Genomic DNA, 15,477 nt, shown 5'->3' with positions numbered 1-15,477 from the left:
TATAAGTTTTACCCGATATCTATCTATCTATTATCTATCTTATCTCTTGATCAATTCCCCTGATCACATGCCTAAGGATATCTAGGTTATCAATACCCTAGATTTCCAACATTAGCTGATATACAGGTTATATAGATTTGTCTATAATATCCACCAGTAACCTAAGTCTCATCAGTCTAAAAGACTTTCTTTCATTGTTCCAGTGTCTAACTTATATAGTCCAATACCCAGGCTAAATATATGCACTTAGTATGCTCAGAAAGAGAAGGTTTTCAAAGAGCTATACAGCAAGAATAGCCATGTTTCTTGAGTGCTTGAGATAAAGTATTTCGAGATATACTAAGATCAAGTTCTTGAATAACTTTGTTATATGGCAGATACCGCGTGTACTTAGATAATATTATAAAATTAATAATATTATCTATCTCAGTATCTAAGAGTTTAGGTGGTTAACCATGTGCCTTATATGGTGTATAGGTCTCAGACTGGCATGTATATTGGACCTGCCGGTAGGTAATACCAGGCAAATGATTAATAATCTCTTTATAGATAAAACCAGCACTTTGAAGGGTCAATATATATATTCGATCATCCCGTTCAAGCCGTGTAGAATTTGTGTGTGGGGTAGTAGGGGGGGTAGTAGGTTCAGCCATAGTAGAGTTCTGAATAGTTTCATATTATTGAAGCTCTAAACTGAGCTCTCAGGGGCTCTCTCAATTTTCAGAATAGGCAGGCGGTTTTTGGTCTCACCGCTTTGCTGTGGCCCACCCTAAGGTGGGCCGTACTAACAAAATTACCAGGCTCAACCACAGTAGATATAGAAAAGTAACACCGGTCAAGTTCACACAAACTTTGGAAAGAAGATCTAATTGAGTTATAGAAAACATCTTTAAACGTTTACCCCGACAGAATTGGGAAAAAATAGCAGTCTCAACGCAACCACTTCCTTGCAATAAAGTGGGGTGGCTGGTATTGCAAGCAGGAAGTTATAGTTAGCTATGTAAAACACAATTATACAGAGGTACATGCAAAAGGGTACAGATAATATAGCTAACACATCTGACTACTATGTATTTCTAAAAAATTTTGAAAATGTAAAAAGAGAGAAATAGAGAAAAGAAAATACAACAGCTGGGACTCGCTGGTGGTCACTCACCCAACTACTAACCGGCCGACGTGTAACGCGTAGTCTACTGTGTTTTACCGCCTGCCGATCGTTATCACCCGAGGATCGTTTTTTGTACACCGACTTTTAGAACTCATAGTTTGTAAACCACCACAATTCAGGGTCTATCGAAGCGGCTCTAGCAGATCTAAAATCCTTGGAGCCTGGAGATAAGCCTAATTATACTCAAATTGCGAAAATTCATGGTGTGGGCCGAGTTACCTTATCAAGACATCACCAGGGCATTCAGGGTATGAAGAAGAGCCAGTACAAAGAACAGCAATTGCTCAACCACCAGCAGGAGAAGAAGCTTATAAAATAGATTAATAAACTAGATATAGGCTCTACCTCTCTAATGAGATGCTTCAAAATTTTGTTCAGGAAATTACTAGAATCCAGCCGGGAATCCATTGGCCAGGCCACCTTATAAAGAGATATGAATCTGAGTTTCTCTTTCTCTATACAACTGGTATTGACTCTTCACAAAAGAGAGCTGGTTCAGCAGCTAAATATATCTATAATATAGATAAGAAAGGCTTCCTGATTGGAGTAGTTGTAAAGGATTACTCCTGGGATTAGCAATTCGATACGTAGGATCTTTCCACTAGGTAAAAAGATCCACTATGGTCAACTCCTTTCCCAGGCACGGTATATATAGTATTGCAACTTGCCATCGGGGCCTTAAGCCTAAGGCTTACCCGTGACAGTAGTATGCAAGAGTAAGAGAATTTTCTCTAAACAAAAATATAAGCAGAATAGATTTAAGCAATGACTTTAAGATAGGAATCAACAGTGAATAACTATAATTATATATATATAGATAGATATAACTGCTTCATCTCCTGTTCTTATCTACCAGGTAGTCTCTAGGAATATATAGGATATCTGGCTGCAGGACTTCAAAGTAAAGGAATACAGATACTTTCTTACCTCTTTACCTTCTGGATGGACTAATGATAAGCTAGGGTTTACATGGCTTCGGGATATCTTTGATAGAGAGACAAAGAAGAAGGCTTAGAGACACTGGAGATCTCTAATTCTAGATAGCTATGAATCTATAGAGACCACGTGATCCTAGTGGCTTGGTCGGATCACCAACTCCAGCCCCTGAAGGCTTTACTCATTAGTAGCTAATGAGAAGCAGTCAAGATAGTCGATAGAGTCGTCCATAGGATTGAGTATCTATCGAAATGGCATCCGGTCCTCAGTAGGCTACGTACATGTAGTTGATACAGCATCATTCTGCCCATCTTTCCCCTGAGATCACAACAGCTAGGTATAGTTCATATATTACTATAAATTTTATAAAGTTCTGTAAAGATAATAAGATCTATTTAATAATTTTTCACATCACACACTTCCTGCAGTTACTTGATATTAGGATCTTTAGACCTCTCTTCACAGATTACGGTCACGGGGTTGCTGACTGGCATATACCGCATCCCCTGTGCTGACCCGCACTGTCCTGCTGCTAACTGACCGGGGATCACGCCCAGTCGTGGGCCATCCTGCCATTCCTGCAATGCTATTAGTGCAAAGCCTCCCTTCTAGTGAGCCGCCGTTAACTTCGCCGCCTAGTTCATCAGACAACAAACAAGCTGAGTGACTTCTTTAACAAAGTTGGATGATTCGGACTGCACATTACTGTTTCTGTTGTCAGCCAGAGACCGCAGCTTATTTACTATGATTATCGGCTCATTGCTCAATACAGTGGTCGCCCGTGGGCACCACCCAGGGACTATCGTTCAATAGCCCTATGCGATACGTGTGGCAAGTTACCATGATATCAAACCTCGGTTCGAGAAACAAATCAGCAAATATTCTGTCGATGTGTTGGATAGTCTTTCCGAGCCGTTCATCCCGAAGCTGTCATGAAGCCGATGGAGCTTAGCTCCGCTACGCCCACTAATCCACTCAACCATAATTTTCAACTCAAGAATGCACAAACGACCGTCGGGGATCGGCTTCAGGCCCTACGAACCGATAGCATTGGTGATTCGGCCGCGTAGACCGGGCAAAAGCAAGAGCGAGCGCGCGAATTTTGGACAGATACCGCTGCCCTGTCAGGTAGAGACTTCCCCAGAGTTCCGCTGTAAACAACCAAATCCCTCGTCAGCGATCACTATGTTAGGGAGATGACGGGATGAGCTGAGCAGGAACGATATATAATGTGAATGGGCCCTAGAAGTGCCAACATTGGTCTCTGTGCAGCTGAAGATACTACACCAATCAACAACTGCCCCGACGAAGCGGGGAATTTGGCTAGGTGACTAAGGTAACATTCCTGCTACGAATAACTAGCGTATGCAGCACTTAACACACTTTTAGTCTAGGTGACAATCAGGGTGGAATTAAGAGAAGTGAGGCTGTGGTCATTGCAGCTGCAGGCAACGGACGGAGTGGGAGTAAAGTGATGGCTCTCCTTATCGAAAGGTTCGGAGATGCGATTGATATACCCGATAAGGTGCCCCAGGCTGCTGCACAGAATCATGGAGTTGGAGAAAAAGTGATGACCATTATACTTGAGAGATATGGAGATACTGTCAAGGTCACTGAAGAGGTGGTGAAGGCAGCAGTAACTCTTGAGTGCCGAGAGCAAGCAGATGTCGGTGAGTAGTGCGGCCCAGCGACTGGGCATATTGATACGTGTACGGCGTACCCGATCGAAAATGCGATGCATCGATGCAAGGGGGTACTTCAGCTCTGCCGCCCAAGCCCTTACGACAAGTACCCGCTCACGCGCTACTTATCATAACATCTCCCATGTAATAGAATCCCGTCTGGGATAGGTCGAGGTTCTAGTGCCTTTATCGGCGCTAGTGCTAACAGAATTATAGATTATAGTGCCCCGAATACTGCCATGCATAAGGGAGCAAACGGCGGAACAAAAAAGACTGACACCTGGCAGGTGAGTTTATCTATTAACTTTAAAGCAAATATGGCACACGAAAAACCATGGCCAGGGGTATCGTTGAGCAGTGGACAACAATATACAAATTCCTCCGTGGTCATCGTCGGAGCAGGCATTAGAGTCATGTGCGTTGCCATTGATCTGATCAAACGCAATAATTATCGAGACTTTGTCATTTTGGAGCCGACTGCCGGGATCGGTGGCACATGATGAGGAAATACCAGCCGTCCCCATGTAATAGAAGTTAATAACCAATGTTCGATAGGCACGATAACACATATCCCGGCTGTGCTGTCGACTTGCAGTCCATTGTCTACAGCTACAGCTTTGCCCCCCCAACAGCGACTGGAGCTGGGATTTCCCAGGCCAGAAAGAAATACTATCTTCTCTGTGCCGTGTGGCGCAAGCAAAGCTTCAGTCATCGAACTGACCATTTCTCTCCGTTCAGGGTGTAGTGCTGTCCAGATCGTACCTGAGGTCGCAAAGGTGGTAAAGGTAATATCGGTTTTCCAAAAAACGCCCCACTGGATCCAACCTCGCGGGGACTACGGGATCTCAGGGTTGAGAAAAGCCCTTTACCGATATTTCCCTTTTGGGTAGTGGCACTGGCGCAGACGTTATATGAACCTCAACGATACAGAATACGCCTCCAATAACTTCCCTAACCATGAGGGAAATAAAAAATTGACACAAACAGCTCTAGACACGACGCACGAACAGCTGCCCGATAAGCCTGAATCGTGGGAGAAGCTGACACCTAAGTATCCGCTTGGCTGTAAGCGGGTGGTTGTCTCGGATTTTTTTTTTTACCCAGCATTGAACCTTCCCAATGTTGAGCTTGAGGCGAGACCTATTCATAATATCAGCAACCATACTGTGCGTGTTGTCGGCACAGGTGGACAGCCAGAGGACGCGGACTCTCACTACGATCTCGTCGTCCATTCAACCGGCTTTCGAACCAAGTTGTTCCTGTATCCGATGAAGATCTACGGCCGGAACGATCGCGCCTTGCACGAGATGTAGAAGGATGGCGGTCGAGCATGCCTAGGCACCTGCGCCGATGACATGCCGAATCTTGGGATCGTGCTTGGACCCAACACTGGCTTGCTTCATAACAGCTTCATTCTAATTATCGAGGCCCAAAGCAAGTACATCAACGGGCTTGATCAAGCCGGTGCTGGAAGCCCGAAAGCAGGGGGGGGGGGCACTTAGCCTGAGACCACGCCCGGAAAAAAAAGGTGGTAGTTAGGGGGCTAAAGAATGGTTTAGCAGACGGGGACCTTCTTGCCGCTGCACAACCGCCGGTCCCGCTTCTCCAACAGCCGGTTGACAATCAGTACCATGACATTGGCAGTATACAGTCTTTGCACCTGTTTTGTGGTGCCTACCATTAGATAGTGGAGCGCAACAGGGCCGTCTCCTGCATCAGATCCCCGATTTTCGGCTTGCTGTGCGGCTGGCGAAGTGATCCTCCCCGTCTTTCAGGCGTAAGCGCACAAAATAAATCGTTCCGAGCCCGTGTCTATGCCCAGGGCTTCACCAATTTGCGCCCTCGTTGCGGGAAGCGTGTACCGGAAGCCAATTGTCAAGAGAGGAATGAGTACTGCCAGACGGTGCAAAAACGCGTGGTGAGGGACATCGAAGCCAGCGACGAGACAAGGAGGATAGGTAGATACATGCCGCGAGAGGGGCGAGGAGAAATGGAGCCAGGCCAACACCTGCCATAAAGGAAGCCGTAGAGAAGCACAAAGCGGCTCGAAAAGAAGCGCGAGAGAAGTGGAAGGAAGACCCAGCAGAGCTGCAGCTGCGTTGTCACAGGTTCAGCACTTGCGAACGGCGGGAATAAATTATGAGGCAGCAACAAATAGGCTGTTCCTCTTGCCTTGTGCAACTTGGAGTTACAGGAGTTGCTAGGCATTCTGAATTGTTCAAGAACCACACGTCATATAGTTAGATCTCCAAGCCGTTTTTGATTTCACAGGCCAGTATCTGACACAGCTTCGCGCCCAGCGTTATGCACATACATGTGGCCACACAGTTATTCCCTGGATTTGGATGATAGGTGTTAATATAAAGCGTCCGCTATTTAGTTTCCGCACCTAAGAAGATGTTTGTAAGTTATCTAGGACCCATTTCACTCCATTAACAACAATATCCGGCTGAGTTAACTGGACAAAGTGCCCACTCTCGCGGGCAAATATAAGTTTGCTCTTCGTAGAGAGTTTCAGAAATTCCCTCATGAGACCCTCACTCTTCTCATCAGCGGTCCTGATCAACTCTCTAACATGGCTCCTCTGCTCCTCGGTTCCATTCCCTTTCTCAACGCCCGCCTTGTACAACCTACCCCAATCTCTACTCCGCATGCCCCCAATAACATAAACTGGTTTGTCTCCAACCAGGGGCTGCTTTTTACCCAGCTCCTTCTTCCGCAGCGTCTCAAAACTTGGTGCGTACTGCTCAACAGCCTCCTTCTGCGCAATCAGCTGGAATTTGTCCGTCGATTCGTCGCTCCTAAACATATCCCACTCTTCCTGCGTCAACTTATGCTCCGCCTCAATGCCCTTGCCTGAGTATGGTTCGACACCCTCGGCAATGGCCTGGAGAACGGGATCATTTACGTTCAGCACCTGTGGCGCGGTCTCGTGGTTGGCGTCGACGAGCACCAGGCCAGCGATATGCGGGCCATTTCCCGTAAGGGCGATGAACTCGTGTATGAGCACACCGGCCCAGGAGTGCCCCACAATGATCAGAGGGTTCGGAATGGGAGCTTTTTCGATCAGAAGGGATAACTCCAGAGCAACGTTCTCGGCCGTGGGCTCGCGCGGTGAGAGCTCGGAGTTGCGATAGCCGGAACGGTCGTAAGTGTAGCTTCGCAGCGAGGGAGGGAGCAGCCGCACCACGGCTGCCCAGTTGAGGCTGGAGCTTGCCACGCCCGAGACAAATAGGACGACGGGATCTTTGGAGCTGCTACGTTCTGGGCCGTGGGAGTAGAGGGCGAGGGAGTGAGTGCCAATGTTGACGAGGCTGGCGTTCGAAGGGAGGGTTGAGGACGACATTGTGGGGTAATAATTTTGGTATGAATTCCTAAAACTTGTAGAGTTCCAATGAGGTGGTTCGTGATATGTATGTCGGATGGAAACGAGGCCCTGCACCAGTCAAACCAGTTGCAACGGGTGTGGTGTGGGGTGGCGGTATGGCGAAGTGGTAGAGTAATGGGGGAGAGGCAGAGAGCCAGCCTAGAGGTAGGGTTGAGCACTTTACAGTTGGCGCTTTACTGGGTGCGACGGCAAGGATACTTAGCGTTGCCGCCTGGCCCTTCGCACATAGTAGTATGTCATGTGCGTAGCACGTACGTACCCTTGAAATCTCGTCGTACTGGCCAGAGCACGTTTTAGCAAGAGTCTGGGCTTTGGCGGATGCCCATTGCGCAACAGGAGATAAGGAGAGTGCTGTTTTTTTTTTTTTTTTTTTTTTTTTAACCAGGCAGTCAGTCGCAAACTTTGAGCCAGCACTTGCATAGCCGCATGTATCTAAGCCAGTCAGCGTCTCCATATGCGTAATTTCGTGCAGAGTTTGTGGCGTGATATCAAGGCATCATTGCGCGAAGATTTCCTCTTCTAGAGGAACGTCAGCGGAAAGCCTCCGATTAGAGTATAACTAACCACATGTAGTAATATAATTAGTAAGTAGCGCTTACTACGTAGGAATGGGGTAAATAATGCGTCCCACTTTACGATTCAGGCTTATTGTACTAAGTGCTTATTGGTATAGGGTCTGTTCGGGTGTGCGCAATGGTTTGATTCTACCTAGTTAGTTATTTACTGCTGTTTACTAATTTATGTAACTAGTTAGTTAACTCACTGATCACCGGGAATTCGAATTGGCTGATCCATGGGTTATTCGGGAATAGTGGATTCAATGTTCTGCCGCACAGCGGCATCATAGCATATATGTTTTTCTGAGCCAGAACCCGTCTCTTGCTCGTTTAGCCCGTTATCAAAGACCGGGCTTTCGACTGTCCTGTCCTCGATTGATGGATGTATCAAGAAATCCGTCTGAGAGTCACACGCATATTTGGCATCCTGGCTAATTTGACGAATACGCTGCTAACCGTATTGCTGCAACGGAACCATGTCTATTGCCTGTCGCTGCACCTGATGCAGTAGTTCGTCGACGGTTCCGCGGATCAGGATCCGTAGTGGAACAGTGGCGATGGTGGGCCCTGCTACGTCCTCGATTCCTGGGACAGGAGCCTGACGGCCCGGCACAATAGCTCCAAATGTTACATCCGGAGAATCCACCTACTGGGAGACTAGCGTCGCCCAAGCCGTCCGAAGCGCCGAAGAGGGTGTGACACCGCAAGTAGGCCAACGAATGCTGTTGATCGAATGGTTGATGACCTTGTCTGCCTTTGGCTGGTACGTCTTATCGCGGGGAGTGGGGAGGAGGAAACTATGATGCTTCTATCTCAGCACCTTTCTGTATCCACACTTATGATTCCTTGATCTACCCCGTACACCGTTCCCCTACACCGTTCTTGCGCTAGTAGACCGTATTACTGTAGTTCCCGCCTCCTACTAGGCAACCTCCACCACTAGATAGTCAACCAATTCAATCATCTAATCAACAATCCCGCACACTGCGTATACCACGGTATATAGCAAGAGTCGGTTATAAATAGGACCTCTCCGGCGATCTGTACAAACTTTTGATAGAGTAGCCGGGTCATATCACTTTCCTGGGAGAGGAAAGTTACTATTAATCTATATACCTTACGTTCTACTAAGCTAGTGGATTCTTTTTGTTTCTGTATTATTTTTCTCCTTAAATATATTATAGAAGTCTTCCTTTATCTCGCTTTATTAATTATATCTCTCTTTCGTATGCTGTTAAATCGTATGCTGTTAATTTAAATAGAGAACTATAGTTCCCTATTTAGTTTTATTCCTTCTAGGACTTCCAGCCATTGCTGGTACTCCCGTAACTTACCAGCGTCTCCTGACTAGTTAGAAATACTCCAATATTTAACCCTGCGGTGATCTTAACTCCTTCAACTTTTAACTTCTTCTATACCTTAGTGATTTTTAAGAGCTTGTCAAATTATATTCTTGGCTATAGCTCCGTCCGCGAATTTCTACTTGGTATTTTTACCTGTATTTCTTACTTAGATAACTATATTAGGAAGTGTCAATATAGTGGTGTTATGGGACTGACTTACAGGCAGCCCTATATCATGGGAGACTCTGCCTAAGGCATCGCTGCCAAAGCTTTACCACACAAATATTTCGTATGACGTGTTATTCTTGTCAATTAGCTACTTCTTGTTCAATAGTCACGCTTAGGTTGGAACAACTTATTCGTCCCGTAACAATTCCTTTCTTCAGAGAAGACATTGGTAGGATAAAATAATCTACATGGGCCGCATAACGTAACCCTTCACGGTCGAGCGGTCCACACGGCTTGATTAGCATGGAGGGTAAATATCAGTCACCTCATCGGGCCTCTTTCATCACTCAAATGGTCTGTGCCAAAGCAATCGCAACGACCGTTTCAGCAGCATGGCTGATGCTGACCTCCACCCGATTAATACCTTTCTGGGTCGCTGCTTCTAGAGCAGGGCCATGAAGCTGTTGTGAGGATTGATTAGTTATATATGTAGACATGTTGACTAAGGAGAAGAATTAGTACACCAGGAGATGCTTACCTTGACCTTTGGAATTCCCGAGTCGCTGATGATCTCGATGGATTTCATCGCAGCTCCAGGGCCACGCGATTGAATATGTAAGCTCTTGAAGACAGCTTCCTTCGCACTCCAACGCCCAGCGTATGAAGCGCGAGGATTCGGCGAACTGGAGCAGAGCTCTCTCTCAAGGGCGGTGTAATTCCGCTCCAAAAATACGGGATCGTCAATATTGACACCAGCGATGTCCTCTATATCGATACCCACACTGACGGGAGATGTACCGTGTGAAGATGCGGATATGGAATCAAGCATTTCTTGGACGGATCCGGAAAGAGAGTTTGAGCTCCGTTGCATGCCCCAGGTTGCGGACGATTCCTCGCTCTTTAGATGATGTAGTTCCTGTTGGGCACTCTCAACAGTGGGCTTCTTTGCAATAAGTGATCCATCTTCCGAAAGGCGACAATATGGGTCTAGGAGCATCCGGCGAAGATCCTCTTGATTCTTCCATGGTGAGTCCGCCTTTACCTTGACTACAGAGTTATTGATGAGTGCAGACACAAATGCTGGATTGGCTGACTGTTGACGCCGTGTAGCACGAGATCGGTAGTTGTCGTACGCCGCTGGTGAGACCGCGGCAAAGACGTACTTTGGAGACACAACCAAGGCAATCGCACCCTTTTGGCCGAACCCGAACGAGGTCACCATTGTCGCTCTAATTTCGTCCAGATGAATAGTCCGCGAGGGATAGACAAGGTGGTGAAACTTCCGGAGCTGCTCATCGACGTTATCTGCATTTCGGTTACCTGGAACAATACCAGTCTGGAGCATTTGGAAACATCCATTAAGTTGCCATGCTCCTGCTGGCCCTTTGGGATGTCCCGTTAGGTTCTTCTGGCAGACCGCCAGTAAGGGCTTCCCCGATGTCCGGCCCAAATGGGTCATCTGGGTATCGATCACATCACTTTCATTAAGATCATTAGCCTTGGTTGACGTTCCGTGCAGCGAGGCCACCCTAATGTCATCGACAGTCAGACCCCACGTAGCGAGTGCTGCTTTGATGGGAGAAATTGAACGATCTTGAAGCCAGAGTTTGTTGGCCCATCGGTGCTGTGCTCCTTGCACCCTGGAGGCGCGGACAGCGTCCAGGTGACAGGATGACCTGCCAGCTAGAACCTGTGTACGATGCCAGTTTTCGATCTCCGTCATCTCCTGTTGAAACATCGTACGGCGATAGCTCAGGTTAACAAACCTCGAACTCTCAGAATCCATGGCTTCCCTCGCAGCGCTTAGGAGGCCTTTCCCTGGGGCAGGAACTGAACGTCCTATCTGGTCACCGGCTAACTGGGTGTGGGCGACAATACCGTAGATAGGCAGCCCCATATCCATCGCAAGTTGTGCAGACATAAGGATTTGAACCCCACTACCGGCGGACTCAACGAACCCTTTCCGAGAGGTGGAAGTAGGGCGTGACATCTCGCTCGGCAGTCGGCCAGCGTCCAGATCTTCCTTGCTATTCACAGTCGCCTTCATATGTGCAAACTCAAACGAGGGCTCCTCCGTAAAATCGTCAGACGCACCAACCAAGGCAACTTTATACTTTCCAGACTGTATTGCTTCGCATGCACTGTCCAGGGACTCCAGCGCCGTTGCACACGCTCCTACAGGAGTTCGCAGTGGGCCAGTTGAGGAGAACAGCAACATATTTATCCAGGCGCCGATCGTGTTATAGAAGGTCTCTGCTAGAACGTCATTCTGTACAGGCTTTTCGATATAACGGTCTCGGAACATGCGTTGAGTAGAGATAAGTGGTCCACCTCCGGATCCAAGGCAGCTGATGAGCTCAGAAACGTGAATGTATTTGTATAGCTCATATGGATCTGTGATACCAGCTGACAGTAACGCTTCTGACATACAGCACAGCATATAAAGTGTGAGGCGGTCGACTTGCTGTGCAATATCTTCAGGTATACCGTATCGCAGAGGGTCCCAGCCCTTTGGAACCTGACCAGCCACCACTGTGTCAAAAGCAGTTGCTTTGGGTATGAGGAAGGTGGTTCCACTTTTTACTATGACCCGATACTCTTCCTCTGACAGAGGATAGATGGAGACGTTGTCGCCGTGACGGCGCTTGAATGACTCTGCAGCAGCCTTTGAGCATTCGAATGGCGGCAGGTCTCCTTCCACTACAACTTCATGTAGTGTTTCCTTCCTCGCTGGGTCATATCCGAAAGCTCCTTCTGGCTCGACCATTCGTAGGCCAACATGGCTCATGATGTAATCATTGTACTTCTGGGGTATCTCTTCTTCATGAACCGGTTCGTTGGTGCGTCCGTCGACCCAGCCCGCATAGGCCTGCCCTTTGATCTCACCCGAAAAGTGCTTGATTAAGCCCATAGTCCAGGCAATTTGCACGTAGCCTTCTAAAGAGAACTTCCCTTGGTGTTCTATCTCCCAGCGTGTATGGGAGTTCCCCCAAGGACCTAGCTCGGAGTAACCAACCACGACCACGGTGCTGGAAAGATCTACCATGCCCTCCAGTTCCGGCAAGTTGGCAGTTACCGCGTCATAGTGAGGAAGATCTGGGAAAGGCAACTGTATGTGGGCTCGTCGGAGGGAGTGGGCTGTTGCGGGTGAAGCGTGTTCGGCCTGGCCGCACAGAATCTCTTCATGGCGTATTTTCTCTGCCTGCAATGCTCTCTGCAGTTTTTGCTTTTTCTCGACGGTGCGGAAGGCATTGGAGATATGTTCCTTTACATGCCACATCTCACGCAAACCAGCTGCCATATCTACGAGTAGCGGCCGTTCTTCCGACATAGCGATCATATCTGGTGTCATCAAGGAGAGAATGTTGAATGCGGTTTCTGCAGGTGTGAAGGTGATGACTCCAAGCTTCTCGATTTCTTCGGAGATGTTGTTCAGAGGCTGCATAATGCCTGTACCCCGGGTCCATCCAATAGCCGCACCGCATACGTTCAAATAGTCGGCCCAGCTTTCCGAGTAAAAGCGGTTGAACAGAGAACGTAACGCAATTTTCGACTCCGGATATAGCCCATCAGCACCAATAGTGCCCTCGTTACATGTCATAGGAAGGATCGCCAGGGTAGGCTTGTTGAGTATTTTCCGCTGCTCCTTTTCCCTTCGTATGCAGCCCAGGATGCGAAGGAGGTTCACGAGCATTGTGCGAAGGGCCAGCTCGGCACGGTCATCTAGCATGTGTATTTCACCAACCTGGTTGAGGGCAGCGAAAGGAAGAACGAAATCAAGATCTCCGCCCGTGGGAGACTCTGGCCCATAGATATATTCAACAAGGGCCTCGCAGTCTTGCTGGCTTCCCTGGTTCATCGGTACGACACTGAGTTTTGCGCCCCGTCCAGCGTATGCCTTGTACATGTCCTGGAAGGCCTGTCCACTGGTGGAGATTGGCCGACTAGTGGTGACAACGACATGAGCACCGCCACTAAGTAATCCCTTCACAACTTCGGCGCCGATGGAACCCGTTCCAGCTCCGGTCACCAGAGCAGACTTCCCAGCGTATGTAAATCCCCTTATTGCACCATCGTTCATCGTTTCAGCCAGAATCCTAGTTGCCTCAACATCGTATGTAAAGTCGGATAGTTCTGTGCGCGTTTGAACGTTAACGAATGGCATGCATGTACCAGAGGAGGATGGCCGCATCTTGCGAGAAAGCTCTGGATAATTGGAGGTCTCGCGTGGTATTTCTACCGTGTGCACCGCACCGTCTGGGGTGATAACTGTCTTGGGAGCGAGAGCTAGCTTTTTATATATGAAGACTGGATCAGCAAGCTCTGCCTTCTCAGAGAGTTGCAATACCTGGCGGCAAAGCGCCAGGTGCGTTGAAGATATACGAGGGTTGGATAAACAACTCTTCAATATATCGGTGCAGCTAGGCTCCCACCGGTTCAATATATGGCGGAAATCGTCATCTTCGTGCGGCAAGGACTCTACAGTAGAACTCTCAACTCGTCCGAGCCGTTCGATTAAATCCACCCTTACCCAATTCCACCAGGAATCATAGTGGCGGGCCTTGCGCAAATCGAACGCTGGCTTGATCCCATCGAGAAACTGCTCACCAAGCTCCGCCTGCAGCTCAGCAAGCCGCTCTGTCATCTCCCCGGCGGATACTGTGAGTTCCTCTAGTCGGCCATGGTCATGGGTCGGGTTGTAAGTGGCAAACGCCGCTAACTGGCTCAACTGCTTTGGGTTCAACAAATGGTCCTGTGATGCCTTGACATTCGTGTTGTGGTTAGTCGACGGCTCACGCCTGTCAGTTACTTGCGAGGTGGTAAATGAGATTCCGGCATATAAGGCATAGCGTGAGATGATGGTATCAAAATATTCTTCCGCATCCTTTCGAGACGAGAGTCGAGCTGTAGGCTGCATTGTTGTTGCCAGACACATGGGGATAATAGAATGGCTCTGACTCAGGCCCCAAGAAGATTCCAGATAATCATGAATTGCGTTCTTGTTAAACCCAGCGGGCATTGCACTATTTATGAATTTAGAGAGAAGCGCAGACATTTGCTTGCCAGGTTGACCGGCAAATCCGGCTTGCAAAGCATCACCCAAGCCTTTTAGTGGCATATACTCCGCTCCATCAGGCAGCCTCCCAAACTCTGCCACTAACATACCGACTATCTCGTTCTGCAGCGTTGACCTGCCTGTTTAACGTGATCGTCAGTCTGGGCTTAACAGAGATTAGTAGCATTTCCTTGTCTTACCTCCACAGCAGTCCTGAATGGCGCAATCTGTTGAAACTTGGTCAAACGCCTTCTTAAGCCTTCCCGCAACTATGCTAAGAAGAATGTGATTCGCAGAGAGATCCAATTGGCGACTAGGGTCTCGACGTATATTATCAGAAAGGGAAATGCTTTCTTGGCTAGCTTGACGCGGTGCTGGAGGCTTCTCCAGTTTGGCAACTACATTCTCCTTCTTGATGGAAGGTTCTGTAGCCTTATCAGGAGCCTCCTGTTGTTCGTACTCGTAATAAATGTCTTCAGAATTATCAGAAACTGAAAGGAATGAGTATTTTGATTTTTGCAACGGGTTAAGTGTGGCATGTCGTTGTTCAGCAGTCTTTTTCGCCATGGTGGCTAAGGTTGTGCGAGGGCCGACTTCCACAATGCGATGGATAGGTGGATCGCGGTTCAATAGCTGATTTTGGGTCTCGATCCTGGTCGCTGTCAATCATTCTATGCTTCCAAGCTTGCCTTCACAGGAAGAAGTCTCACCATTGTACGGGAGATGCCAAATGGTATCTGTATGAGGCACATTATCCCAACAGATTAGCTCTTAGATTCTGGGCAGCGTCACTATATTTGCCACTTACGACAAAAGCTCAACCAGGAGCTTGAATGCCAGTGACTCTTGGTCATCCGGCTGTTGGGAGTATGAAACCATCTGTAGATCCACCTTTAGCGGGTACGTACACAAACCGCTAACAAAGGTTTAGGGCAGAATAAAGTGATTACCACTTCGCAGGCGAGCCACTCTGAGCGTATTGATATGTTTCTCTTAAGTATGAGCTCAAGTTTTCTTTCTTTTGAATCAAATTACTGAGGGTTCTCTGATTTCAGACCCACCGGTCGGGGATCTGCATGGTATATGCAGTGGGCATCCGGTCACCGTGAGCGGAAAGATTGAATATATTTCAGATGTGATCTGTCACTGGCCTCATGATCGGCGACTTCGGCACAATAC

General features: G+C 48.0%; 5 protein-coding genes across 5 annotated transcripts; 1 reads left to right on the top strand and 4 right to left on the bottom strand.

Moving 5' to 3' along the window:
* Window positions 1-3,578: 3,578 nt before the first annotated feature.
* On the top strand, window positions 3,579-5,099 carry BDW43DRAFT_315603 (uncharacterized protein; the record flags this gene model as incomplete). Its single annotated transcript, XM_032048114.1, has 2 exons — window positions 3,579-3,774; window positions 4,774-5,099. 2 exons carry the CDS (start codon window positions 3,579-3,581, stop codon window positions 5,097-5,099), a joined length of 522 nt encoding a protein of 173 aa, XP_031895675.1.
* Window positions 5,100-5,341: 242 nt separating this feature from the next.
* On the bottom strand, window positions 5,342-6,084 carry BDW43DRAFT_208841 (uncharacterized protein). Its single transcript, XM_032039233.1, has 2 exons — window positions 5,465-6,084; window positions 5,342-5,386 (listed from the first exon to the last, which is right to left on the bottom strand). Exon 1 carries the CDS (start codon window positions 5,992-5,994, stop codon window positions 5,662-5,664), a length of 333 nt encoding a protein of 110 aa, XP_031895674.1. The 5' UTR covers window positions 5,995-6,084; the 3' UTR covers window positions 5,342-5,386; window positions 5,465-5,661.
* Window positions 6,085-7,252, bottom strand: BDW43DRAFT_208749 (Alpha/beta hydrolase fold-1). The gene has a single exon (XM_032039230.1). The coding sequence runs from the start codon at window positions 7,130-7,132 to the stop codon at window positions 6,176-6,178; it is 957 nt and encodes a 318-aa protein (XP_031895673.1). The 5' UTR covers window positions 7,133-7,252; the 3' UTR covers window positions 6,085-6,175.
* On the bottom strand, window positions 7,027-7,662 carry BDW43DRAFT_208770 (uncharacterized protein). The gene has a single exon (XM_032039231.1). The coding sequence runs from the start codon at window positions 7,626-7,628 to the stop codon at window positions 7,161-7,163; it is 468 nt and encodes a 155-aa protein (XP_031895672.1). The 5' UTR covers window positions 7,629-7,662; the 3' UTR covers window positions 7,027-7,160.
* A 1,523-nt stretch (window positions 7,663-9,185) lies between these two features.
* On the bottom strand, window positions 9,186-15,177 carry BDW43DRAFT_322806 (uncharacterized protein; the record flags this gene model as incomplete). Its single annotated transcript, XM_032049631.1, has 5 exons — window positions 9,186-9,703; window positions 9,781-14,438; window positions 14,499-14,950; window positions 15,009-15,035; window positions 15,107-15,177. 5 exons carry the CDS (start codon window positions 15,175-15,177, stop codon window positions 9,590-9,592), a joined length of 5,322 nt encoding a protein of 1,773 aa, XP_031895671.1. The 3' UTR covers window positions 9,186-9,589.
* Window positions 15,178-15,477: the final 300 nt, after the last annotated feature.

Source organism: Aspergillus alliaceus (genome assembly GCF_009176365.1).
Source record: "Aspergillus alliaceus strain CBS 536.65 unplaced genomic scaffold BDW43scaffold_60, whole genome shotgun sequence".
Classification (NCBI taxonomy): domain Eukaryota; kingdom Fungi; phylum Ascomycota; class Eurotiomycetes; order Eurotiales; family Aspergillaceae; genus Aspergillus; species Aspergillus alliaceus.
Note: the sequence above shows the minus strand (reverse complement) of the source record. Positions and strands in the feature narration are given on the sequence as shown.